Source organism: Zingiber officinale, chromosome 7B (assembly GCF_018446385.1).
Source record: "Zingiber officinale cultivar Zhangliang chromosome 7B, Zo_v1.1, whole genome shotgun sequence".
Taxonomy (NCBI): domain Eukaryota; kingdom Viridiplantae; phylum Streptophyta; class Magnoliopsida; order Zingiberales; family Zingiberaceae; genus Zingiber; species Zingiber officinale.
In genome coordinates this window covers 65,839,836-65,866,980 of record NC_055999.1, presented here as the reverse complement: position 1 = coordinate 65,866,980, position 27,145 = coordinate 65,839,836, and the positions used below count along the sequence as shown (strand labels likewise).

The 27,145-nt window shown below is 37.1% G+C and overlaps 1 protein-coding gene and 1 long non-coding RNA gene across 3 annotated transcripts; both read right to left on the bottom strand.

Annotated features, from left to right (window-relative positions):
* Nucleotides 1-10,822: 10,822 nt before the first annotated feature.
* On the bottom strand, nt 10,823-14,950 carry LOC122005917. 2 transcript variants are annotated; one of them, XR_006118576.1, is made up of 3 exons: nt 11,823-14,950; nt 11,236-11,384; nt 10,823-11,165 (listed from the first exon to the last, which is right to left on the bottom strand). It is a non-coding gene; the product is annotated as an uncharacterized LOC122005917 (long non-coding RNA). The 2 variants fall into 2 exon arrangements; XR_006118577.1 differs by having other exon boundaries at nt 11,236-11,966; nt 13,800-14,950.
* Nucleotides 14,951-16,327: 1,377 nt separating this feature from the next.
* Nucleotides 16,328-26,137, bottom strand: LOC122005916 (lysine-specific histone demethylase 1 homolog 3-like). Its single transcript, XM_042561164.1, has 8 exons — nt 23,498-26,137; nt 23,010-23,151; nt 20,098-22,602; nt 19,914-20,007; nt 18,498-18,955; nt 17,679-18,392; nt 17,286-17,360; nt 16,328-16,993 (listed from the first exon to the last, which is right to left on the bottom strand). Exons 1-8 carry the CDS (start codon nt 25,729-25,731, stop codon nt 16,928-16,930), a joined length of 6,288 nt encoding a protein of 2,095 aa, XP_042417098.1. The 5' UTR covers nt 25,732-26,137; the 3' UTR covers nt 16,328-16,927.
* Between the last annotated feature and the right edge of the window lie 1,008 nt (nt 26,138-27,145).

Sequence of the window (27,145 nt, the reverse complement as noted above, 5' to 3'; positions counted from 1 at the left end):
AATTAAATGATTAAGAATATGATATTTATTTCTGCATTTATTTCTGTTGTAAAATTGTCATGACGTCAAACACGAACATCTTCTCTCTGCGTTCTGTCCTTAAGAAGGACAAGCTCGACGGAGCAAATTTCCTGGACTGGTACAGGAATCTGAGAATAGTTCTCACTCAGGAACGTAAACTATACGTTTTGGAGCAGCCCATTTCGGAGGCACCTCCTACCATTGCCACGCGAGCTGACAAAGATGCTTATAAGAAACATCAAGATGACGCATTAGATGTGTCCTGTCTTATGCTCGCGACCATGAACTTTGAGCTTCAGAAGCAACATGAGTTGATGAGTGATTATGATATGGTTGAACATCTTTGTCACCTATATCAAGGACAAGCAAGGCATTGGAAGAGGAACTCCAAAGAATACCTGGAAGATCTTAAGAAGAAGAGAAATAAGATTTCTACTTCAGGTATACATGTTATAGAAGTCAACCTCTCTATTTCTTCATCGTGGGTATTAGATACCGGATGTGCTTCGCACATTTGTACTAATGTACAAGCGCTGAGAAATAGCAGGGCATTGACGAAGGGTGAAATAGACCTACGAGTAGGCAATGGAGCATGGGTTGCTGCTGTTGCTGTAGGAACTTATCATCTATCTCTGCCCTCTGGGCTTGTACTTGAATTAGATGATTGTTGTTATGTGCCTGCATTAACTAAGAACATTATATCAGTTTCTTGTTTGGACAAGAAAGGTTTCTCGTTTACAATAAAGAATAAATGTTGTTCCGTCTATTTAAACGATATGTTCTATTGTAGTGCACCTCTGATAAACGGACTCTATATTCTAGATCTTGAAAGCCCTATTTATAACATAAATACCAAGAGGTTCAAGTCAAATGACCTGAACCAAACCTATCTCTGGCATATAAATGACAAGCGCTTATCCCAGCTCCATAAGGATGGTTTGCTGGACTCATTTGATTTTGAATCTTATGAGACGTGCGAGTCATGCCTACTAGGCAAGATGACCAAGACACCCTTTAGTGGGCACAGCAAAAGAGCGACTGATTTGTTAGGACTTATACATAGTGATGTATGTGGCCCTTTCAATGTCGCGGCTAGAGGCGGTTATAGGTACTTCATCACATTTACTGATGACTTCAGTAGATATGGTTATGTGTACTTGATGACGCATAAGTCTGAATCCTTTGAAAAGTTCAAAGAATTCAAGAATGAAGTACAGAACCAGCTTGGCAAGAGTATTAAGATACTTCGATCAGATCAAGGTGGAGAATACCTTAGCCATGAGTTTCGTGACTATCTAGCTGAGTGTGGGATTCTATCCCAACTCACTCCTCCTGGAACACCACAGTGGAATGGTGTATCCGAAAGGAGGAATCGTACCTTAATAGATATGGTACGATCTATGATGAGTCACACAGATCTTCCGACATTCCTTTGGGGCTATGCTCTAGACACGGCAGCTTTTATACTCAACCGAGTTCCATCCAAGACTGTGATAAAGACACCATATAGGATATGGACTGGGAGAGATGCCCAAGTGTCTTTCATGAGGATTTGAGGATGTGAGGCCTACGTTAGACGTCAAGTCTCAGATAAATTAGGACCCAAATCCGACAAGTACTACTTTATAGGATATCCCAAGGAAACTAAGGGATATTACTTCTACATTCCCAGTCAGCACAAGATAGTTGTGGCAAAGACTGGAGTCTTTCTAGAAAGGGACTTTGTTTCTAGAAAGACTAGTGGGAGTACATTCGATCTTGAAGAAGTTCAAGATGCGGATCCTAGCACTGAAGCCTCGATGGAAGTTGAACTGGAACCGCAAAGTGTTGTGGATGATGTTGTTCCACAAAGAGTTGAGGAACAACAACCAGTTCAAGTAGACCTACCTCTTCGCAGGTCTGATAGGGTACGTCGTCAGCCTGAGAGATACTCATTTCTCTTGTCTGACCATGATGACGTTGTTCTCATAGAGGATGAGCCTATCACCTATCAGGAAGCTGTGATGAGACCAGATTCCGAGAAATGGCTAGAGGCCATGAGATCCAAAATAGAATCCATGCACACCAACCAAGTATAGACTTTGGTTGATCCACCTGAAGGGGTAAAACCCATAGGGCGTAAGTGGGTCTTTAAGAGAAAGACTGACATGGATGGACTTATCTATAAGGGTCGCTTGGTATTGACTATGATGAAACCTTTTCTCCAGTAGCGATGTTTAAGTCCATTCGGATCATGCTTGTTATTGCAACTTACCACGATTACGAGATCTGGCAGATGGATGTCAAAACCATGTTTCTGAATAGAAACCTACTCGAGGATGTGTACATGACACAACCTGAGGGTTTTGTAGATCCAAAGCATACTAGCAGAGTATGCAAGCTGCATAGGTCCATTTATGGACTAAAGCAAGCTTCTCGGAGCTGGAATCTTCGATTCGATGATGCAATCAAACAGTTTGGTTTCATCAAGAACGAAGATGAGCCTTGTGTCTACAAGAAGGTTGTAGGGGACATAGTTGTCTTCCTCATATTGTATGTGGATGACATACTACTCATTGGAAAAGACATCCCTTTGCTACAGTCTGTCAAGACTTGGCTAGGGACATGTTTCTCAATGAAGGACTTAGGTGAGGCATCCCGCATTCTAGGGATACAGATCTATAGAGATAGATCTAAGAGATTGCTTGCCCTAAGTCAGAGTACATATATTGACAAGGTACTCCTTCGGTTTTCCATGCAGAACTCCAAGAAGGGATTTCTGCCGATGTCACATGGCGTGAGTCTTTCGAAGACTCAAGGTCCCTCTTCTAGAGAGGAGAGAGACCGCATGGATCAGATCCCTTATGCCTCAGCCATAGGATCTATCATGTACGCCATGCTATGTACTCGACCTGATGTCTCGTATGCTTTGAGCATGACGAGCAGATACCAGTCAGATCCAGGTGAAAGTCACTGGATAGCGGTCAAGAATATTCTTAAGTACTTAAAAAGGACTAAAGAATATTTCTTGATATATGGAGGCGATGATGAGCTAGCTGTAAAGGGTTACAATGATGCTAGTTTCTAGACCGACCAGGATGATTATCGATCGCAGTCAGGATTCATGTTTTGCATAAATGGTGGCGCTGTGAGCTGGAAGAGTTCAAAGCAGGACACAGTAGCTGATTCTACGATAGAGGCCGAGTATATTGCTACATCAGAGGCAGCAAAGGAGGCAGTTTGGATCCGCAAGTTCATCACTGAACTTGGGGTGGTTCCCAGTATCGCAGACCCCATTGAGCTCTATTGTGACAACAATGGAGCTATAGCACAGGCGAAGGAACCTCGCTCACACCAGCGGACCAAACACATACTACAGCGCTTCCATCTCATTCGAGAGATTATCGAGAGAGGAGATGTGAAGATTTGCAGAGTACCCACAGAGGTTAACATCGCAGATCCCTTGACTAAGGCTTTGGCACAGAGGAAGCATGATGGTCACACTAGGTCATTTGGGCTTAGAGCCTACACTGATTGGCACTAGTGCTAGTGGGAGATTGTTAGCTAGAGCCCAAGAGCCAATCATTTGATGATTGTATTATGGACTTGTTGTATCATATTCTATATAAATAAAGGGTATTTGTTTTGGTTATTATACTTACTTGTATTGGTGCCAAATAAACTAAGTATAATAACGTCCTTGAGTAGAAGGTTCTCACCTATATCAATCGGTTAGTTGAACCGATATTGAGATGATATAGGGAACACTACTCGTAATCATTCATAGTCGAGTATTAACATTCAGGGACAATGTTAATGCAATAAGACTAGCATGTAGATCAACTCGATGACTCGATCTCACAAGTCATGGATATGGAGATATCAAGTTGGCACATGGGTATGCATTGGAGAATGTATACTGAATGACCCGCCATGAGAAAGCATCATGGATCGTTATATGAGTGTCATATACTTTCTCATGTGGCTATTAGTATGACTACTAGTCCTTAGACCTGAAGTCACCATGGTTCCCTACATAAGGAGTTATGTACTTTGGTTTCGTCAAACGTCACCCGTAACTGGGTGGACTATAAAGGCGATTACTGGGTATGTAACAAATTATGCGGAGGGATGTGAGTGATGTAGATGGAATCTATCCCTCCTATATCACGGGAGAGACATCGGTATTCTTGATAGAGTGAGACCACGAAGTGCATGGTCATGCCCAAATAAGTCAATATGATATATTGAGCTCATTTGATTTAGTGAGTCTACTTGAAGTTCAAGATTTAGATTGATTAGAGGATGACACGGTCTATGCCTCACATTGATCAATCTAGATGTCTAGGATACAAGGACACTTGTCATATATTGTGAGGAGACACAATTAGTAGTCACAAGGTGACGTTGGATCTCAACATTCTTGTAACTTGGGTAGTAATGATGTATTGCTAGATACCGCTCATTACTTATGCTTCTAAATGAGTTTAGGGGCATTGTCAACGTTACAAGAACCTATTGGGTCACACACAAAGAACAAGTGGATGGAGATTAGGTTCATATGATGAACCAAGAGGATTAGATTCATGTGATGAATCAAATTGGATTAAGAGTAATCCTAATTGGGCTAATTGAGTTGGACTCAAGTTGATTCATGTGTTCAATGAGTCTAATTTAGATTATGACTCATTGAATCAATTTAATTAAATGAATTAGATTCATTATATTAAATTAGCTTGAATTAAATGGTTGGATTAGATCAACCATGAGAGAGATTAAGTCAAGTTTGACTTGACTTGAGAGGAAGAGGAAGAGTCAAGTTTGACTTGACTATTTGCCACATCATTAGTGATTTGGCATTAGGAGGACTAATGATGATGTGCCACATCATCAAAGTGTGCCACCTCATGAGGGTTACAAATCTATTCTCTTTAATGGCCACATTTAATGAGAATGGGGGTTACCTTTTTGGTTTTGAATGAGAATGAATTTTTCATTCACTCACATTCACATCATCTTCTTCCTCAAGCTCTTTTTTTTGCTCCTTCTCTTCTCTTAGTCGTGGGTTTCAAGCAAGGGAGAAGAAAGGAGAGTGAGTCTAATCCAAGAAGAAAGGTTAGTGAAAGTCACATAGAGATTTTTTAGAGGAGTGTGTTCTCTTCTTTTCCTTTCTTCTTCTTCCAATCCCATCTGAGAGCATCAAGAAGTGCTAGCACACTTGTGGTGTTCTCTTCTCCATCCTTGTGTGTTAGAGAACACATCTTGTTCGTGTGGATACTTCTAGAGGATTGTCTACGTTGAGAATCTTGAGATCCGACACTTCCTTGGACGAGCAGGATTCGAAAAGGGCACGCATCAAGGGTAATTTTCTAAACATATAGATCTAAGAGTAGATCTAGGTAAGAAACTCGTACTCGTAGTTTTATCGAAAGTTTTATTCTTCGCACGGATCCGGTGGCGGGGTTTCGGGATTTCCGCGAAGAAAAAAAGCGGTTTTCACGGTCCGAAAATCCCAACAGTTGATACATGGTTTGTAGTTTCACTTCATAAATGTTGAAGACCCTCTTGGATGACTAACAGCTTCTCTGAGCACATATCCATCTGTGCTTTCTGTTTGTTCGCTTGAACTAATAGTATGAACACTAATCCAAAAAAAATTATAGTCATGTTTGTCTTTACATTTATTAGGAGGCCCTGACTGGCAGCATATATCCTGAGCAGAAATTAAGCTAGCACCTACCTACCATCTGTCAGCCAAGTTGTCTTTGTATGCATTGCTTGTTCCTTTTAAGTTCTGGATCAGAAGGTGCATCCAAGATTGTCTTCCATCTTGCATTTGATTAATGATGTCTTTAATTCTGTTTTCTTCTTTTTGCTGGTTTAACAATGAAGATTATATTGAATATGCTGTTTTTTGTAGGATGAATACTTTCAAGTAAACAAAATGTCAACAAAACATAATGGATATTTTGTAAACAATGGAAAATTAGAGCAAATGTAAGCTTCTGCCACATAATTCGTTTTTCCTTGGTATTTGTTTGCTTTATTTGCCATATTTGAAACAACTGTTTTGTTTTATGTTCTCTAAATATATCTTTTATTTAAAGTCATCTCAGGTGTGACTGCTGTTGTCTAGAATTTCAATCAAGTATTATAGTTTTTGTCCATTGTGTTATCTGCAGCAATGAAATCCGAAATTGCAACTTTAAGCAACATTCTTTTGTGGTTATATATATAAACTTATTTATTCTTAACTGATGCAATAACAAAACAAACCCTCAAATAACATTGAAAATTGAGACAAAATTGATGAAGCACTGGAAAGTATCTCACACTGAGTACAAAAAATGTCACAATAATCCTAAACTGAAATATTAACATGGATATGCATAAAATGTTGGATACAATCCTAAACTGAAATATCAATGCAGGACTGAACTTGTTACACCATAACTCTATTAATACTAATACTTCTTAATAGTTATACTTAAGCATTTGAATATAATTTAGAATCTACAACTAGTTAGCTTTTCATGAATTTCCTTGGTATGGTTGACTGCATAATATTGGCAACTGCTTTGAACTATTCTAGTATGTCTTTAAAATGGAAATGTTTTCAAATCTGTGAACGTTTTGCTGCAAACTCTTTTCTAATTTGTAAGCCTCTTGTCATTTTTTTTATGCTTGTCTTGAGACAATTTTTAATATTATTGCATTATCTTTTTTAAGGGAGGCTGCTAATAGTGACGTTAATCCAACATGTGGTGGTTTTTTTAGCTAAGATATTATGGTCTTTCTGATTTATCTGTTCTTTCCTTGGGTGTTACCTGTGTTAGCCATTTATCTCAAGAAACACAGAAAATGGTAGAATATATTCCTAAAATGGTCTCTTCTATCTGGAATTTTCTTGAAACTTGATTTATGAAGTGACAATATTATTCATTGGCTTTGTTGCCTATAGTGAAATTCAATGAATGTTTTAAGTTGTGCTCAATTTATCTCAATGAATGTCTTGGCAAATAAGCTGAGTTAAGCATCAAGAAATCAACTAGTTTTGGTGTCACATAATGTTGGGTAAGTAAGACTTATAATATCAGTTTTAATTTATTATTTCGAGAAATATGCATGTAATAATTATGTGATTTATGTATAGTTAATGTTGGATTCTCACAGTCATTGATCCATATAAGGAGACAGTTTATTTATTGGATTCGCTTAGTCATCGCATTCGTGATGAGGACTGGAAATACGTAGTGGATATGTGAGTACATATTTTAATTTTATTAAGCATTTTTTTAATCAATAAAACTCTCATATGTCCATTCTTATTGATGTATAAAAGAGCATAAGTTTGTTTAATTCAAACAAGGGAAAAAAAGGGAAAAAACATGTTACATGGGAAGTAATAAAGGTATGCATGCCTACTTATGATTAAATTATAAACAATTAAACATGTATATAAGACATTTACAATTTGTTTTTAACATAGGGTCCTCGCCAACCAGATTCGAAATAGTGTAGTTTTTATGTGATGAGATATATGAGAGATATTATTGAAGAAGTAGAAACTATCGAGAGAGATTCACTTCGATCAATAGTAATATTTGACATTCAATTCTCAATCTTCTCAAATATTTGTGTTTATCATTTTGCACTTATCATCTTTTGATTGTTTTTTACTAACATAATCATGTCTTTGTTCACAGTTCATCAAAACGCAGTACTCTAGAGAAGAAATTGATGAAGTGTGTTCTGAGTGGGCAGAATGCATACAAGACTATATTTATGACTAGGTATGTAAAGTCATACAATGACTTGATCTATTCAGAAAGTATTTGCATATAATGCAAATTACATAATCTGATCCTAACATATATGCCCCTGGAAACATCATGATTATTAAAACTTTAGTGTATAGGACATCCAGGTAGAACATCTCTATTTTATTATTATTCTTATTCTGGAATGCATGAAGTGATTTCCAACATCTTAAGATTTTGAGATGTTCAAACATATATATCATTTGCTGGTAAACACATTTCTATAGGACTAACACACTTGTCAGATTATCAGTTAATTAAGTTTGTAGTGATTGTAAGTTTAGGTGGTAGTGATTATCAGTTTAGAAAATCATATTCTGGATTGCATAAAGTGATTAACAATTTAGATGGTTTAATGGATTAGTTTGTTCTTCCTTTTTTATAGAAATAATGTTGAAACTAGTTTCATATACTGCTTTGTGGTTTTTATGCAAACTACACATCCTTAAGCTTTGAGATCTTACTAGAGTGTTGCTGCTGTAATGTTGAGACATAAGGTACATGACTTCCTCTATGATTCCTTCTTTCTGTTGCTGTTGTTAGCTATTCTAGCTGCTTTCACATAATACATGGTTTAAGATATAATGTTAAGTTTATATATTCATCAACTTTTTTCGTGCTCACTTGCTTGACTAGTCATGAAAATGTGAAGCGGCAACATTTCTCGTGCTTATTTGGCTATTCTTTTACTTCAACATTTCAGAAGGTCCAGATTTATGTACTTCACAATTTGGTTTCTACTGTGCAAAAGATGCAAAGCTGCAAGAAGTTTATAATTTGGTTTTCTACTTTTGGGGCTTGTTTGTTTCAATTATCACTTTAGTTTGTAGTGGTTTATTAGATTATCCATTTCAATTATCAGTTTGCAATATTTATCAGTTTATACATGCATATTTCTACTTTTTCTATGACTTTAACTATATTTTATTTTCAGAAAAAAGGAGAAAGCTGGGTTTGCAAGCTAAGTCTATGAAATTCTGTATGTAGAAAAAGGACCAGTACATGAAAATTGTTGCACAATCTTGACTTGATCTATTCAGAAAAGGACAAGTTAATTTTCATGGTTGTGGTCTGATAAACTTAATTTTGTGGTCTCATCTTTTGTGGTTGTTATGATTGGATACTACTTGTGGTCATGTTTGGATAGCTTGTAGTAATTGTAGAAGTTTATAAACTTAACTTAAGTGAATGTACATATAGGTTGTACCATTTTTTGGTTGAGACAAGAGATGTATTAAAGACAACTGAATGTATATATGTTGAAAATGATTTTTGTGAATGTATATATGTTGTACCAGTTTGTGTGCAAAAAAATTCTTTTATCTATTTGCGATGCATTTTCTAATCAATATAGACAATGATTTTTTAACCGTTGTGAAAAGTATGCAAAGACAATGGTTTTAAACTAAATTTTGAAGAAAGACAAGAGTGTATTTGTTGTCAAAAGCATATCTGCGATCAAAATTATTACAAAACTGACAATTACAACGGTTTTATACTGTTGCAGAACTGTTGTCTTTGGTATTAAAAGACAACACTTTAAATCCGTTGCATGACTGTTGTCTAATGTGGTCAAAGATAACGGTTTTAAACCGTTGTCTTTTACCGCACATTTAACAACACTGCCAATTACAACGGTTTTAAAGGGCCTACGACAACGGTTTTTAACCGTTGTCTTTTAATGTTTTTGTTGTAGTGCGGACTTGCAGCCTCCTTCGACTAGACTTGAGGGGGAGGCCTGTGTGATGCGACGATGGAGGGAGACCTACCTGGCAAGAGGTCAACTGCCAGGGTGGAGGTCAAAGTCAAGGTGGTCAACTCCTGGGTGTCAAAGGGCTAAACGGTGGAGAATTGCAATGACAGGTTGGGCGGTCGAGCCCCGACCGGCAAGAGATGGGTCCAAGCCGCGACCCTCATTCCGGCTCGGGATGATACACAAGACAACTGACGCTCAATACGGAGTAGCAGGACGTCGAGGGAGACCACATAGCTGGTCTGAACGGGGGAGGAAATGTTACTGCACAGTCACCGTATAAAAGAACCACAGAGACCGACAGAGCGGAGGAGTCCCGGTCGAGCGGCTACCTCGCTCGGCCAAGTAACGGGACCTAGCCATAGACGGAGCGGAGTCCTAGTCGAGCAGTATCTTTCGACATCCTTTTGGGAGATAGTATCGCTGACACGAGGCATGGTTGACAGGCGGACGGATCGTACGGCAGAAGCTTTTACTGTCGCGTCAGGGATATGCATGTCCTGTTAAGGTATGGTGTCAAAGGTAATTTCCTGACAAGACTCTTTCATGGAACACATGGGAGAATGTGCTCATACCTCGAGAACCACGCGAACTACCCACCAGGGCTCTATATAAAGGGGAGTCTATCACCGACAGATGTACACGTTATTCTTGAGTTCTACTGTTGCTCCGCTTTTCTCCACGTTCCAGTGACTGACTTGAGTATCGAAGGATCAATAACGGAGACCTCTTCCCTGACCCAACACTGACATCTTCTATTTTGCAAAGTGGAGCGAAGTCCACGTCCAGTAAGTGAAGCCGCCACCTCTCAACTTTCCAACTTCGCGCTTTCAGACAAGATCAGAGCTCTATCTCCTATTATATCATTGATACTTAAATAAATTTTATCTTATTTTATTATTATTAACTAAGTTTTTTCTTATCTTCTTATTTTTCATTTGATATGTATATTTAACATAGTTTCACATCGCCTAACTGAAATATTTATTGATATCTAAGTACATATTCATATCATCTTAAACATATCTCTTAAAAAATTTTCTCAATAGATATAACTCTGACTTTCTCATTGACCATCCATAATGACATTGACAATTCAAAATTAATTGAATGGAGAAAATGAAGGATTGAGAGAAGTAATTCTCCCACTAAATAAACAAAATTGACTATGAATACACAATAACTTATTATTATTATTATTATTATTATTATTATTATTATTAAAGAAGAAAAAAATAAGTGACCTTAACATAATTAATTGACATGACAACTAAGTAAAAGAAGAGATTATGATTAACTAAAAAATTGTGATTAAAATCATAGTTGACACAACAATCATGAGCCTGCACAATGGCATACACACGAGCACCACCATTACTTGATTGCTCCGCATCATCATGCACGTCGGAGCCCTACCTTCAAATCGGGCATTATTGTATATTTGACCCTCCTTGATCTTTCAAAAACAATTTAATCTTCAAACCAGTGTGACACTCTTCCTCATCTCTATATGAATCTTCTGTAGAAATTAGCATATTAGTATCCATGGCCAGTGACTGCCACTTGCACTTGAAGCTACTTCATTTGTATTTCTGCACTGAGCACTTTTGAATCATATAAATCTTCACAAGAAATGCTAGTATCGATAGACCTATCTCTTACCATGCAGTTTCTTGGATCTATTTCTGATACACATTCTTGCCTGCCTTCTTTTGCATCCAATTCATAGAATTGCAGTATTCTCACCTTCAAAGTTTATGGAAAGATGGATCTTTGGAAGCTCCCAAAAAGAGGTGGCCTAGTTGCTTTGCCTACAGCAAACCATCAAAACCTGAATTTAGTACATTGCATCGAGCAAAGAAGTATTAACAAGCATACTCAAAATTTGAATTAGTGGACTAAAGAAAATTTAGCTGGAAATCTTTGCAACTTTCAGAGTAGCAACTCGTACAGCTACTACAGATCAGCAAAATCGGAGCTCATTCGTCAGATGCAGCTTAAGTTAAGTGTTTTTTGCAGGCACTATTCTATAGGAATGCAATGAATGGAGATCAGAACTTGACCCACTGTTGGTTCTAATTTTGCGGTTGCAATGTCGGCCATTCTGTTTGATTTAGATGCCAAATGACTTCTAGATAAACTTGTATTTTGTATCTATTTTCTGATGTCTCTATAGTGGAATAATCAAAAGATCATGAGTTCGAATCCTGGAAACAGCCTCTTGCAAAAAACAAGATAAGACTACGTACAATGGATCCTTTCTCGGGACCCCGCATGACGAGAGTTTCGTGCACCGGGCTGCCTTTTTTTTTTCCTGTAGTGGAATGAAGATAGGGCTTTCCATCCTTAGATCTGACTTTGAATAGTTCTGATCGTGTTGCTTGCTTTGCTAACTTCAAATCATTATAACAAGAATGAATATCCACCAAGCAGAAAAACAAAAACTGAACCAAACAAAATAAAACAAAACATATTTTACATTCTTAACAAACCAAGGCCCTTCAGTTCTATTTAAACCAAAATCAATATTTGTAACTTCAAATTGTAAACCATTGCTATATATGAATAAAAATTAAAAATTAATTAAACAGACTGAAACTTAATTTGCTGTTCACTTCAATAAGAAAGTAATAGAAAGTCATATCAGAGATCAAACTAGCAGGATTTGACGAACCAATACATATTCTTTGTTGTACTGTACCATACCGCATGCACTGATAGTTAAATAGTAAAGAAATGAAAAAAAAAAAAAAAATTAACATAATGTTTCTTGTCATATAGGGCACATTGAAATTTTCATTTTTTTTTCTTTAGAACTGCATCTTGATTTAAATAATGGATTTCACTAATTACTAGGCATGTAATAAAGATTAACCATAAAATCAAGATACAAAAAATGTTCACTTCCTGTCTATTCTATCCATATGCCCACTTATCATGTCATTCCACAGGCATATTGCTACTTGAAGCTGATATTTGATGTCAAAAACAAAAGATTACTTGTTAACTGTTTATATAATGATTGAACAGCAACTCAACGCAAACAACAAAGACCAAGACATTGTTCGGAAATTAAATTACCCAAGCTTTGGTCATTTGTCTCTAGTGTTGCATATGAGAGGCATAGAGAATTTATAGCAGCTGATCTCCACATTTGATAGATTTAAGCTTTTGCCAAGATTAGTTCAATTACCTTAACCTAATAACAGATAGAAAACAAGAACATGGAGCGTACACAGCGCTGCAAATGGTAGACCATAAGTGTCACAAGGTATCAACTATTTCTTCAAGTTTTATAATCACAACAAAGGTTATGTGATTAATAAGGTCCAAGCAAGGTGCGATATTAAGTTTGTGTGAACCAGACCAAGAAAGTACACCTTTTCCCAGCATGTTGGATTCCAACAAAAGATATCGGTGCTTTTGTTATAAATACGTCGAAGTACATGGACAAATATACTATGTTCATTGAGAACATAGGAAGAAAAAAAGGCTCCTGAGCTTCCCATAGTCAGAATGTAACTAGTTAAGACTTCCTGTACTAGCATTTAGTGAAACAAACCTGGAACCAAAACTATGCCTTCCCTCCAACCAAGTTTTCTACTCAAAGAAACAAATGTTACTTCCATTGATTTCTTCCACTAGAGAAATTAACATATCCAATATCCCAAATGCTTCAGCTAAAATATACTCTGTAATGCATTGCTCTGACCTATATATTTAATAGCCTAGAGAGATAGGTTAAATTTTGACTCAATACATCATGGATGAACAACATGATTAGTTAATAGCCTTAGAAATAAAGTTAAGCTTCTGTCTAGCACCAAAAAAAGCCAAGCAGATACATCATCCAGAGCCTCTCACATCTATATCAAAGGTGTCAAAGAAAAAAAAAATGCACATAACTCACAGCACCATTAGTGTATATGAAATATTCTCTAAAGTATATCAAACCTTACAATGTCCATGATGACAATGCCCGAGGCATTTGTTGGAAATGAGATGATGCAGATAAAATCCTAAGTCAGGTATATATTTAAGGCAAACTCCCATAAAGTGCTGATTGATTTCCAACTTTAAGGATTTCAAAGTTGTGATCACCCAAATACCAGACCTCTAATTTGAGCAATGCAACAACCATCCATAGTGGAGAAAGTAATGGTATAAATAAGCATCAAAATGAGGATTCAGAAGTAATCACAACAGGCAAGGAGAGGAAGACTTACTGATTCCTGTACTCCAATCAGGGAGCAGCCTCTGTAGTTTACTCTGATATATAAGCACCAAGTATCCTGAGTGACTGAGACACTCCATTGTCATACCAAAACAGTAATGATACAGTATATATCATTAATCGCAGCCCAATGCTTTGTATACTCACTTCTTGTCGTACTAACAATTGCTCTATGGAGTCCATATCTGTGGTACACAGGTTTAGTTGCCTCATTGTTTCAAAAAATATACTATTTCACCAGTTACTGAGCAGACGAAGGCCATATGGAATAAATGTCCAGTAATATGAACTAAAACACAATGGCAGGCTCTCAGCCATAAAAAATAGCAAAATATGTACAAAGGGAGTTTCTAGAAGGAAGATATTGGAGACTCATATAGTTCACAATATTATACACTATGAAGCAATTTTGAAAAAAAAAAATGTGAAATTACATGGTGTAACATAGACATCTTATAAAAAAAAGATGATATATATTAACATGTCACATGCAACCCAGATGAAAAATATAATTTACAAAACCTGGATTTTTCTAGTAACAAACAATCAAAAGTGTGATTCGCATTCGTAGCTTATAAAAATGCTTACTTTAGTGCCTACAAAAACCAACAGAGATGTAACTGTGAAGTTTTGAGTTCTTTCAACATTCACACAAGCACACAATGGCAGCCTAACACTGATACATGTGCATGTGACAGTATTAGTTAAACTGTGTAAAGAAGTCGAATTACAAATTGCTTATGACAAAACAACTTCAAGAAGTTTAAGTCAGTATCAACTAATACAACTTATTCTATTAGACAAATCAAAAAACTTTCTTGTAACCATATATTATCCCAGAGCAATGATAAATTGTTAAAATATAATAAAACAGAAGTAAAAATATGATGATGATGCACTTAAAACCAATAATTTAGTCAAATGAAAAATCATTTACAAAGGTTTAGATGACAGGAAAATTATAATGAAATTAACCTCACATCAACACACATGTCAAATACCTCTATTACAAATATGTTGAAGAATCACCAACTTTGGACAACTGAAGCAATGAAACTGAAACAAATATAGTATAGACTGAGAAGTTGCTCTCAAAAGCATGATCTTGGAAGATGTATGTTTCAATTATCAAGTGGCAAAAGGCGATTCGCTTGCCCCCAGCGCCCCCAGCGCCCCCCCGCCAACCCATCCTTAGGCCAACACGAAGGAGGTAAATCACGAGTAGCTACTAGTTATTAATACAAGTGGCCAAGGCATGAGGGAAGGCATGCTCAGATGCGTCAAGTTTTGACCCCAAAACCTCATGTGGCAACACCCCATGCCTCAACCACCGCACCGCCCCGAGGGGATGTATGTTTCAATTATCAAGAACTTTAAAAAGAGGAATTGATACCAAATTAAGAAGGTAAATGAGAAACTGTCAACGCCACAAAATCAAACCTTTATAAGTACAACGGAAAATGATTCACAAAGATTGTCCAAATAGAAGAAATATGACAGGAATTCTCTTGTTTTTCATGTTTTATAGCATATCACGAAGCTTTTCTCAGAAACTAAAAAACACATCAAATGTTGTATAGATCATTGCTAGTGCTCCATGAATATTGATGTGTGGCACATAAAAATCAATGTCACATAAGACATGTTAGTCTCGTTAACCAACAGAGTGCTTCAATTGCACCAAATCTGCTTCAATTCTCATGCAATATACAGCAACAGATCATCACAATCTTAAGTCATGAAATTTCAAATCAGCAATGTATGAGCTCACTGATACGGTTTTTCAAGATATGTGTTGTAGGATCAACGCATGGTACAGAAGAATGGATACAAAGGCAATATATTGCAAGGATTGTGTTTTTCTTTTATGAATGACAAGAAAATGAAATTGGACCTAATTGTGGTACTCATGACAATTCAAATCAGCTATACACGAGCTAACTGATATGGTTTCATTGATATGTGTTGCAGCCTTGCAGGATCAACACATGAGAAAGAAAAATGGATACAAGCACAATAGACTGGAAGACTGCATTTTTCTTTTATAAGTGACATGGGAGAAAATGAAATTGAACCTAATCATGGTACTTGACTATGATTTACCCGGGCCTTGAGGATTTATTGATTAATAGGCTGTTGAATATAAGTTTAGATGACTAATCAAAGTTCTACGATCAACTATCCAACTGCATCAATTAGCAATTATGCAAAAACTAAATAATAATCAATAATATCTTCCAACTATGATCACAAGACAGATGTGATAGCACGTTGGCGCAACTATAGAGTATTGTTGATTAAGTTTATGCAGTGTAGGATGTTATGGTGACATGCCAAATGAATGATAAGGTGACTCATTCAGAGACCATTAATTATAGTGCATGTGGACCATGAGCGTTCGGGGTGGAATCCTCACTACATGCAACTGACAATATTATCACAACCACCTAACAAATAGAAAATAAGGTTCTACAAGTAAACATGCCGTTTAAGGAAACACCAACAAAAATTGAGAAATACTGTCATCAAAATAAAGTGTTAATTTTCTTGGTGAAAGGTTACAAAGGGTATCAGCAATATGAATTCATAACTGTACAGCAAGAAAAAACAGTAAAAGTCTGCACTCATCTATGAATCCTTGATCAAAAGAATAAGGAAACTCTGTGACTTGAGACTGTAATTTGTTGAATGGGACGATAGCAGTAAAAACTACATCATGTAGACATAATACTACAAAATATTTGTCAGAACTCAGTTTCCTAACATACTGCACAAAATACCATGATTATCCATGCTCTCAAACACTATGACCTATCTATCACCTTCGCATTTCATTCTGAGAAGCCAAACTTGAAGGAAGAAATTGCATTAGAGTCCTCAAGGACAAGTCTTGAAGGTGCATTCATATGGCAGCAGGTGGCCCATAAAACCAGTCAAGATATCTTCATTTAGCTTGATATTGAACATCACAAGCATTCAACATAGCTGACCCAAACTGATGTTGTCTTCATTTCTGATTATATCCACACTGCAATCAAATCCATAAATCATGTATGACTTGCATCAATTACACAACGGCACTTTGAGTATGTCCAAATTCTGAGGCATTCCCTGGCCACATCACAACTTTCCACTATGATTCATAGTCAAGTGTCTTTCAATCAATTTGTCCACAAAAGATCTAATCTGCAACAACAACAAAAACAGTAGATAGTGAAAACACAAAAATGGTAAATCCTAAAAAAATTAAAGTACTTCATCTGGAGATGAAATGTTACTGACACATTGGCAGATACATATATGATGCAAAACACGAGAGTACACTAAAGATAACAAATCAAAAAGATAAGAGCATGACTAGGTAAAGAAATCGATCAAACTCCCAAAGTTGCTAAATATATGTCAAATCTTTAGCATTTTACAAAGATTTTTTGCATGAGTAGGTGGATATAGTTATTATATGAGAAATGGAACCAACCTTGTTCTTCCGTCTAAAATCAAGAAAATCATACATAGCCATAGTTTTTTCTCTCTCTGTACATTGTTCCATTACCTGCCAAAGTCAAAGCAAAGGAATATAAGAATTAATTTTTATAAACTATAAATTTATAAAAGCTAATTCATATATCAAACTATCAAGATGAAATTAAAATGAGATCGGTATCTTAACATATCAAATATACGCTGGATCCAATATTTGGATCATGGAAAATAAACAAGAGAGAGAGATGTTCTGGAACACAGACAAATCAAAATAATTGAGAAGATGAAAAAAAAAAACTCTTCATTTATCTCCAGCTAAACAAGCAGGAAGCCAAAAACAAATGAATTGTACTGTGTTTGCAACTTAAAAGAAAGAATAAGGATTTGCCTTGGTTGCAGCTTTCTTCATTATGACTTTGTATCCTTCTCTGTCAATCTTCCTAGTTCTGTATAAAGGCATCAATAAGGAAGCCACAAAGTCCACAACCCCCTGTTTAATATAGTGGGCTCCTCTTACTTTTTTTTCAAACAATGATTTGTTTTCTTCATATTCTAGGGCAGCACCATCCCCACTGTGACACTGGTTTCTTACATCTGGTAACACTACCTTGTCGAACTCTTCCTCATCTCTTATATGAATACTGTTGTAAAAATCCACATCTGCATCCATTGCCTGTGACTGCCATCTCTCTATGGCAACAGAATCCTTGACGCCTCCACTACCAGCCGTATCCGTATCAACCCATGCTCTAGTCATTCTGCTATCTATTGCTACACTTTCTCCAGAATGTTCCCTTGCATTTGATGCATATGCTACTTCATTTGAATAGCTAGAATGAGTGTAGTTATCACCAGACAATTTTGAGTTATCCATATTACCACATGCACCATTAAAATCAACAGACCAATCCCTAACTCTGCAGTTTCTTGAATCTATTTCTGACGCACAATCTTGCCTTATAAAATTGCCATCAGACTGCCTCCTTCTAACATCCAATTCATCAATTTGCACAGAGTGTTCACGCCTTGCAAATTTATGGAAAGATGGTATCTTTGGAAGCTCACGCAGTGTGGTGACCTCTGCTTCTGAAGAGGCATATGCCTACAATAAACACCAAATTTTGAATTTAGCACATTCCATCACAAAGAAGTATTAACTCGCATAAATAAAAATTTAATTATTGGACTTGAAAATTTAGCAGAAAACCTTTGCAGCTTTCAGAGCAGCAGCTCGTGCAGATTCTATGGCAGCAAAAGTTGCAATTTCTTCAGAAACAGCTAAACTATTCTTTGCAGGCACCATTCTCTCAGAATGCAATAATTTGACATCAGATTTTATGCACAATGATGGTTCTAACTTTGTAGCAGCAATGTCAGCCTTTCTATTGTTTGCTTTAGATGGTGAATGACTTTCAGAAGATGAACGAACTTGCATATTGCATCTACTTTCTGATGTCTCAGTAGTTGCACGCAGATGAGGCTTTCCATCCTTAGATCTTACTTTGGAGAGTTCCGATCCTGCTGCTTGCCTTAGTAACTTCAGGCCATTAATAGCCTTTTCCTTGCGGAAAACTTCTATCCACATCCTGACAAGTTGGCTTGCAACAGAACGAATATCACGACTAGTATGCACACAAACCTTCTCCTTAATGGTTCTTCCTATTCCTATAAAAGAAAGAACATTTTAGCTAAACAATGCTTAATTAGAGATAAGTGCTCATTGAACATAACTGCAGTTAAATATCAAAATAAATTCATGATAAAAGGGTATTAAAATACATCAACATCGATATCCCCTTCTTGTTCAATAATGATCCAAGATACCTAAAAATCTTACAAAGATTTTGTCTCCGTCAACCTTAGCTCATGTCACTGATTTGTAAATCTCACATAATGTTATGCCAACAGAGAATATTGCCTTCAAGTATTAAAAAACAGAGGAAAAAGAAGGAAAATACAGACTTGCATAAATTGGCCGTATATATCATCATTATACAATGCTACAGGTGTCAAACTAGCTAAGCCAGGCTGAGTGTGGGTTATGTAAGGAGCAGCTCTCATAAGCCTGGACACAAGCCTATCATGGCCAATAAGAATTTATAAGTTACCAATTTGTATCCCTAAAATATTTTTTAAAAATTTAAAATCTATCAAATTAGTCATATTTTTTAAATATATATATCTAATAGAATATTAGTTTAACATTTCAGATTTAGAAACATTATTTTTAAAAATATTTATCTTATGATATTTACTACTAAATTCATGGCCCATGAGCTAGCACAAGCACACATCCTGAGTCCATGGTGGACCTGGGGCGATATTGTGGGTAGCATTAGAGCTTAGCATGGTTCCCACCAGGCCTTGCCTGGCCATGGCGTGACCTATTGACACCCCACTGAATTGTCATATGAAATATGTCATACAAAAATTATATATCTGAATCTGCAATAGCTAAGAATAAAATGTGCTCTAGAAAGATACATAACTAATGTAACAAATAAAGCTTCAGAAGTTGGAACCGAATGTAATATAAGTGATAGTTCAATCTAAAAGAAAGAGGATGAATAATAACATGGAGGACACAGTTCTGAAACAAAATATCATTTGAAAAATAGAATACCTGATAAACGAACAGCAACTAAATCAGTTGATACAAGTACAAGCAAGCGAACACAGTGTCGCAAGAGTTGAGCTGAATTTTTTCCCAAAGAATCCTGTTTTCATGAAGAGGAGGGCAATGAGTTCATTTACTTATTAATCATGAAGGTTGCTCATAAAAATTTATCCAAAAAAAAAAAAATTACAAGGATCCAAGTGTTCAGTGTGTCAAGTCCTTCTTTAGTCCCAGTGAAAGATTTTAGACATGCAACAGGAAGACGCAATAGTTCTTTAGCCAAATGAAGCCGTCCAGATGTAGTCTTTGCACTAAAGAATAAGTCCTGTAATACAGAATCCTTCGTGGACATTGTATGCTTGCCGTCTGAAGAGCTTTTGCATATTGCACCTAGTTTGCATGCATCAAGTTGCTTTGATAAGTCTTTTACTTCATTCCATTCACTGTCAGACTGTCTTTGAATAGCTTCCATCAATTCTACCTCTGCTAGGTAATCTTTGCCAGTGGTTAAGATGTCCATAATACGTACTGCTTCTCGGAGACCACTCATCATAGCACCACCAACAGTATCAGGGTGCTCTTTACAGGTTGCTTCACCTGCAAAAAATAAACAGTTTGCAACTGGTCTTCCCAAAATATCATAGTCCTCACCGGAAGCTCCAACAGCAACATAAGAGTAAGCACCCCTACTGTATGGATCCATACCCCAATTTGTCACAACAGATGCAACTGGATCTGGTACAGCTGCTTCACCAAAAAGCTTACGAAGAACAAGCAAAGCATGGTTAACATGATCAGAGCTGCCAAAAGTTTGTCCATCCTTAGCTGACTTTCCAACAACAAGTGCTATAAGAACAGGTGCACCAACTGTCTTCTTTACATTCCAAAACATAAAACATTGCCCCCTTTGATTAGTTTCTTCAGCAGTGGCCCCAAAGTAATCAACATTATCATCCCAAAAAACTGTAGAGAACTCCAAGATGACTTTATTCAGCACACCAAAGCCAAGCCTCTGTATAGAAGCTTGCTTCCAATCTGGTAAGGCAGGAGAAAATTTTATAGTCTCTGCCTTTAGGCAACCAAGTGGCACAGTGATCAAGGCTGCATCCCCTACAAATTCCTTTCCACTTGAGGTAATTACTTTAACCTTTTTTTCATCTTGAAGGCCCCTATCTGTTTCATTAGTGTCATAGATTATCTCTGAAACATTTTGGTTCAGTTGAATATCAAGTCCCATGCATAGACTTTCTACAACTGTGTTGTATCCTCCTTTAATCATACAGTGAGGGCCACCAAATCCTCCGTACACATCATCTTGATTCCAGTGAGGCAGAGATACATCCGTGAGTGGTGCAGCACAACCATATTCCAAATGTGCAAAGTGCCAATTCATCACTCTGCGCTCCAAGGGGCTCAAAATATTCATTTTAAGTTCATTGTCAACACAATCTGTTGATCTAGAAGATGAAGAATTCACAAGGGCAGCTACCTTTGTAGGATTACTAACTAAATTTGGTTTATCAAACTCTGTGACTACATCAGATATTGTCTTGGATATGCGCCGGTACATAATGGCATATTCCAGTCCATCTTCAAGAGACATGTTCATTGCACTCTCATGATGTTGTGCCACAAGAAGTTCCATGTCATCAAGAAGACTATTATATTCAGTTTCCAATGCTTCATCTAAATCACTTGGGACTTTATCCCCCGTGACTATATCATAGAGTGGGCAATCACTGTTTAAAACAGTCAACTCAAGACCCAACTGACTACAAATTAAAGATGATGGATCTGGCCTTCTTTCAGTAGCGACATCAGCCTCTACACCAGTGATGATGCTGGCACCAAGATCAACAGGAACTGAAAGTGACGAGCAATCTGTGTATACACGACCGCCAATTCTATCTCGAGCCTCAAGCACTGTCACACAAAAGCCCTGCCGATGCAAATGGCGTGCTGCAGTTATGCCAGAAGGCCCTGCTCCAACAATAATTATCCTATTCCCAATATTTAGATTGGATTTAGCACGAGCATCTGCATCTGAAGAATGTATAGATGTCAAATGAATATTAGTATGTCCATTCTTAATTTTTTCTATGCTATCTATATCAGAGAAAGCCAGTTCGTGCTTTGAGGAAACATCAATTATTGATCCACAATCAATGGTGTCAATTTGTTGACAAGCTATTGGAGCATTACAAGTTTCTGCATTGTGTTCTTTACGAGCATCACCATGCCTAGTCCCTTCATCATGTGAAGTATATTTGTCAATCACTTTCCTTAAGTTGCATTCTGACTCTGAGCACCCTATGTTCCCTCCCATAGAAGTCGTGAAGCATTCTGTATCACATGTAATAACTGCTGGCACTGCATCTTGCTCTATCTTAGTCTGCCTGTTCACTTGAACATTTAGAGAATGTTCCAATCTGCCACAAGGTGGCAGGAAACTCTTACCTTCATTATTTCCTGTGACCAAGGTCATGTTTTTCTGAACTTCAGTGAGATTGTTATTTGGCATCGCCGTAGTATTCTCTGGAAGTTTAACCTGATACGAGTTGTTAGCAACTTTGTCCAAGCCATCTGTCACCATATAATCTCCCTCTTCTTGCAGCCCCTGTGTAACTCCATGATAAGATAGACTACCAAGCTTCACTTCGCCTTGCTCTGAAGCAATTCCTGCATTAATGTAACCCTGCAAAAAGGTTATTAGCAGCTGGATTTCTAAACTCATGGTGCTAGAGGCATGGTTTCAATCAAGACAAGAAAAACATATCGAAGAGTATCAAAACAGATCTTCACAAGTTGAATATCGAGGAAGCTAAAGAACACCAGAAGTGCATGTAATTTTAAAAGATGTCCAAAATAAGGGAGTAAAATTACTCTCCAGGAAAGTGAAAAGTTCAGGAACATAAAGCCTTACATACACAGATATGCACTTAGACTTTGCTATGCAAATTGACAGAAAATAAATAAGATCTCATTGCAGGTATTGAATGGCGATGCAAAATACCAGAAAGATAGCTATCAAAACTAAGATTTAAAAGACCCATATGGCTTCCATGAGGGAAAAAACAACATGCTTTCTATGAAGTAACTTACATTACGGTCAAGAAACATGTAGATTTCACGAATGAGGGTTTGACGTGGCAGTTCATCCTTTGAAGGAATATAACTTATGCCACAGCTCGTAAGAGGGAGTATGTGCTTGACATCTTTACTCCAACATCCTAAAATGAAATTCCTGCCATTCAAAGTAAAAAATACTTGTTCAGTTAACAAAGTAATCGACAGAAAAGTTAAGCACACCTTGTAAAGATCATGAATCATCTTTTATATTTTTGTAGTACCAAATATAAGTGAAAATTTTAATAGTGCAGTAAAAGCAAAACATAGTAAAACACACTAACTATTTCAAATTGGAAAATGCAAAAATGCCTTCATTAAAAGAAATGATTTTAGGGATTCTGGAAAACTGAAGAAAGAAGAACATTGGATATGCAGAAAAGCTAAAAGTGCAAAAGTAGATAGCTCCTTGTCAACAAGTATATAAAATTACATTCTACAGGTTCAGCGAAAAGGTAGTTTACCTGCAATCCAAATATTCTTGAAGACCACCTCTACGCTTAAGGACATCCCTGAATTTAATCTTCTCAATATGATTAACAGCGTGAGGCTTTAGGCCAGCAGCTACCACTACCAAATCAAAATTAGTAGCATCATCCACTGAAAAAGATGACTTAGCTTTTGGTCTAAAAGATTGATTTTCATCAGCTGCGGGAATATTTGTGAAAAAACCTTGTTCATGCATTACGATGTCCCAATCAACATCACCCTCACATGCCATGTCACCATGCCTATGCATTTTTGTATGGGAAATTGTAGATTGGTTGTCTAGAGTTCTTCTGTTGGATATTACTGGTAGTTCATTTTGATGGGTTTCTCTCTGATTGAGTTTAGCATCAAAATTCACTGCTTCAGGATCCTCAATGGTTAGGGGAACTTTATTAATGATGGAAGATGGTTCTTTGGAGGCATCATGTAAGATCGGAGTTTCTTGCAACCTTAATTGGGGCTCTTGATGTTGACTTCTCAGTGAAATTTGAGGACACAAAAGTTCAACATTAGCTCCAGAGTTTGCCACAGAAGATGTTTTATAACCATGAAAGAAGGATCTTCCATTGCCAGAATTTGGTGTCGGTGTTTCATCCCTGGATAATTTACCAGTGCAACGGTGGAAATACATATCACTCTGTAAGGGCTTCACAAGATCCTTCTTTGGCTTTCCAAGAGAACAAATTTCTTCAGGACCTACAGGAATAGCTTCACCAGGGAAAATGCTGGGTTCTTCGACTTTTTCAGACAAGTTATTGTTTGAAGGAAACTCAATTGTGGTCTGGCATTGTACAATCCTCGCCCCGTTGCAAATCTCAGATAAAACATTGAAAGAATTTGATAGGCACACAGGGGAGGTAGCATTACCCTCCTGTGAGGTTATCTTGTCATTTTCCGGGTCAGGTAGCTTCTCATTGGAGGATTGGTAAGGAGTTTGGGCCTGACTTAGAGAAGGTGCTGAGTCATCTAAAGATAGTTCCTGTCCATCAGAACCACCATGATTATCAAAATGTGCACCTCCCTCAATTGCCGGGACTGAAACAAAAGATGCTTCCCGAGTCAAGCAGCAAAGTGATTGTTTGAAAGCTCTACCTGAGTCAGGCACATTAGATGCCAGTGGAGTAGGCACCATATCTTCATCAAGCAAAGATGAGCCAGACATACTTTTCCTCGAGGAAAAAGACTGTTCTTTAACCAACATTCCAGAACCAGAGTTCCCACACAAAAGCTCCTTGGACAAGTTTTTGATCTTCAAGTCTGGAAGAGTTCTACATTCAGACTTTCGACAGCTCTTTCTCTTTATAACTTTTTCTTGGGATCCATCTGAAGTTAAGGATAAACGACTCCTTCTCTTACTAGCTTTTTCTTGGGATCCATCTGAAATTAAGGATAAACGACCCCTTCTCTTACTAGCTTTTTCTTGGGATCCATCTGAAATTAAGGATAAATGACCCCTCTTAATAACTTTTTCTTGGGTACCATCTGAAGTTAAGGATAAACCATGTTTCACAGAAGGAGAACTCAGAAGAACATCAGCAGAAACCATGTTGGTTTTGAACTTAATCCCATCATCAGTGCATGAGGTTGTTGTTGTTCCCTTCACCCTCTTGGCTGGTTGAACACTCTTGACAAAGGAAGACAGTGAATCTCCCAATCCCACATCTGAATAATTGCTGTCATGCTTCGGGGGTACCTTTTTTGTCTCATCTTTATCAGTTAAAGCATGTCTTGATTTTCTACGTCCAGGATTTCCTGAAGTTCTTGTCTGCCCATGGCAACTGACTGTATCCTCCATCTTGTCCAAATTCGCCCCATCCAGTGGAAGGGAATCCTTGACACCTTCAGATACAAGGCCACCAGCAACTTTACCCTTCTTTGGAACCTTCATCCTCTTCCTAAAGCTAGCCAATGTATCATCCATCTCACCCAAATGTACCTGTTCATCACACCTAGGGTTTTCGGCCCTAGCTCCACCTGAAGGGGGCTTACCCTTTTTTGCAACCCTACTCTTTTTGAAATTGAACAGGGAACCAATCGGCCGCTCATCCTCATCGAACCCACCAACCTCTACCTCACCCGAGGGCAAGGACTTCCTCTTCCGCCCCTTCCTCTCCATCCTGGAACTCGCGGACCTCGATTCCGAGTGGCCTGACTCTACCAAACCACGACCACCGGGAGAAACATCATCACACGTATTCTCACCTTCCATCAACGCTCGACCAAACACGCCCCTTTCCACATCAAAATCACCACTCGTCCCCGACAGTCCCCAGAAGCCGAAACCTTCGATCGCTCAGGCAACCATCGGCAGCCAAGCCAATCACCCGGGAGAAAAGCTAAGGGGGCTAGGTGTCGACGAGAGGGCGACTAAATGCCTGATTATCGGACAGCGAAAGCGAGCGCAGCGCCACTGTCGCGAGGCTACGGAGATGAGGAGAGGGAGGCAAACCTGATGAGAAGAGGGAGGTGAACCGGAGCTTCCGGAGGAGGATGTAGGAGGTCCGGCGGTGGTCGGCGAAGGGGATGGCTCTGCTGGCGAGGAGAGGAAGCGGGAGTGGGCGGGGTTGAGCCGTTGAGCTCTCTCTCTTGCAACGCAAAACGACTCCCCTTTTGTGGCTCCATGTTGCGCCTATTCCTCTTATTTTTATTTTTATTTTTATTTTTATTTGCCCTTTTAAAACAATAATCAATTGAGAAAATAGAGGAAAATATCCTGTCAATTCAGAAAAAGAATTTGCGTTAAATTGTGAGCTTTAATAGTTTTAGCACTTGTTATGTCTCCATGATTTGTAGTATTTAAATAGTTACTTTATATATATATATATATATATATATATATATATATATATATATATATATATATATATATATTCAAAATAATTATAATCGTTTTCTATTTTAATTTAAAATTTATATAAAACTATCAAATAATTGTTTTTGAGTCATTTGACTAAAACTATTAAATATACAAGTGGAGTCTTATGACTTGTAGAGTGCATTAATGTATTTGAATTCAAAATTTAAATCAAAAATAGCTCGTAGTAATTATTTTTAAATTGTTTACTCATTTAAAAAATATATTAAATTTTAATGACTTCCAAGAAAAGAATACCATCCAACATGCTACATTGTCATTTTAACCAAAATTTTCATTTTTTTTTTTTAGTATTTTACTTTAAAAAAATAATTTACTCTTAGATATATAGATTTTATATCACATTAATCTCTATATTTTTTAAAATATATATATTTTATATTAATATTTTAAAATTTATAACTTTTCTAAATTTTTATAATTATTGATAGTTTAAATTGCCTTTGTTTTTTTAATTGACACTTGATATTCAATTTTATACATACTAATCATGTTACTAATTCATCTATTAATTTACAAAAATTAAGACTTGATCATTAGAAATTTGAGAAACTAAGAAGATACTTATCTGTTATAGTGAAAAAAATGATTATACTCATTTCAGATGTCTCTCACAGTCCGTCCTTATATTATATTATATGAAAAAAAATAAATCATAAGATCAACTTATAGTCAATAGTCAAGTGGTTAAAAGATAGAAAGTCAAGTGGTTAAAAGATTGAAAGAGGTTTTTTTTCTTTCAAGAAGA

Bases quoted from the DNA above. Each gene is read 5' to 3' on its own strand.
- LOC122005916 (XM_042561164.1), bottom strand. From the start codon at position 25,731: ATGGAAGGTGAGAATACGTGTGATGATGTTTCTCCCGGTGGTCGTGGT. The intron at 23,152-23,497 runs GTAAACTACCTT...TTTGAATGGCAG, and splicing joins CAAGAATATTTGGATTGCAG to GAATTTCATTTTAGGATGTT. The intron at 18,956-19,913 runs GTATTCTATTTT...TTTCTTTTATAG, and splicing joins AGTTGCTGTTCGTTTATCAG to GAATAGGAAGAACCATTAAG.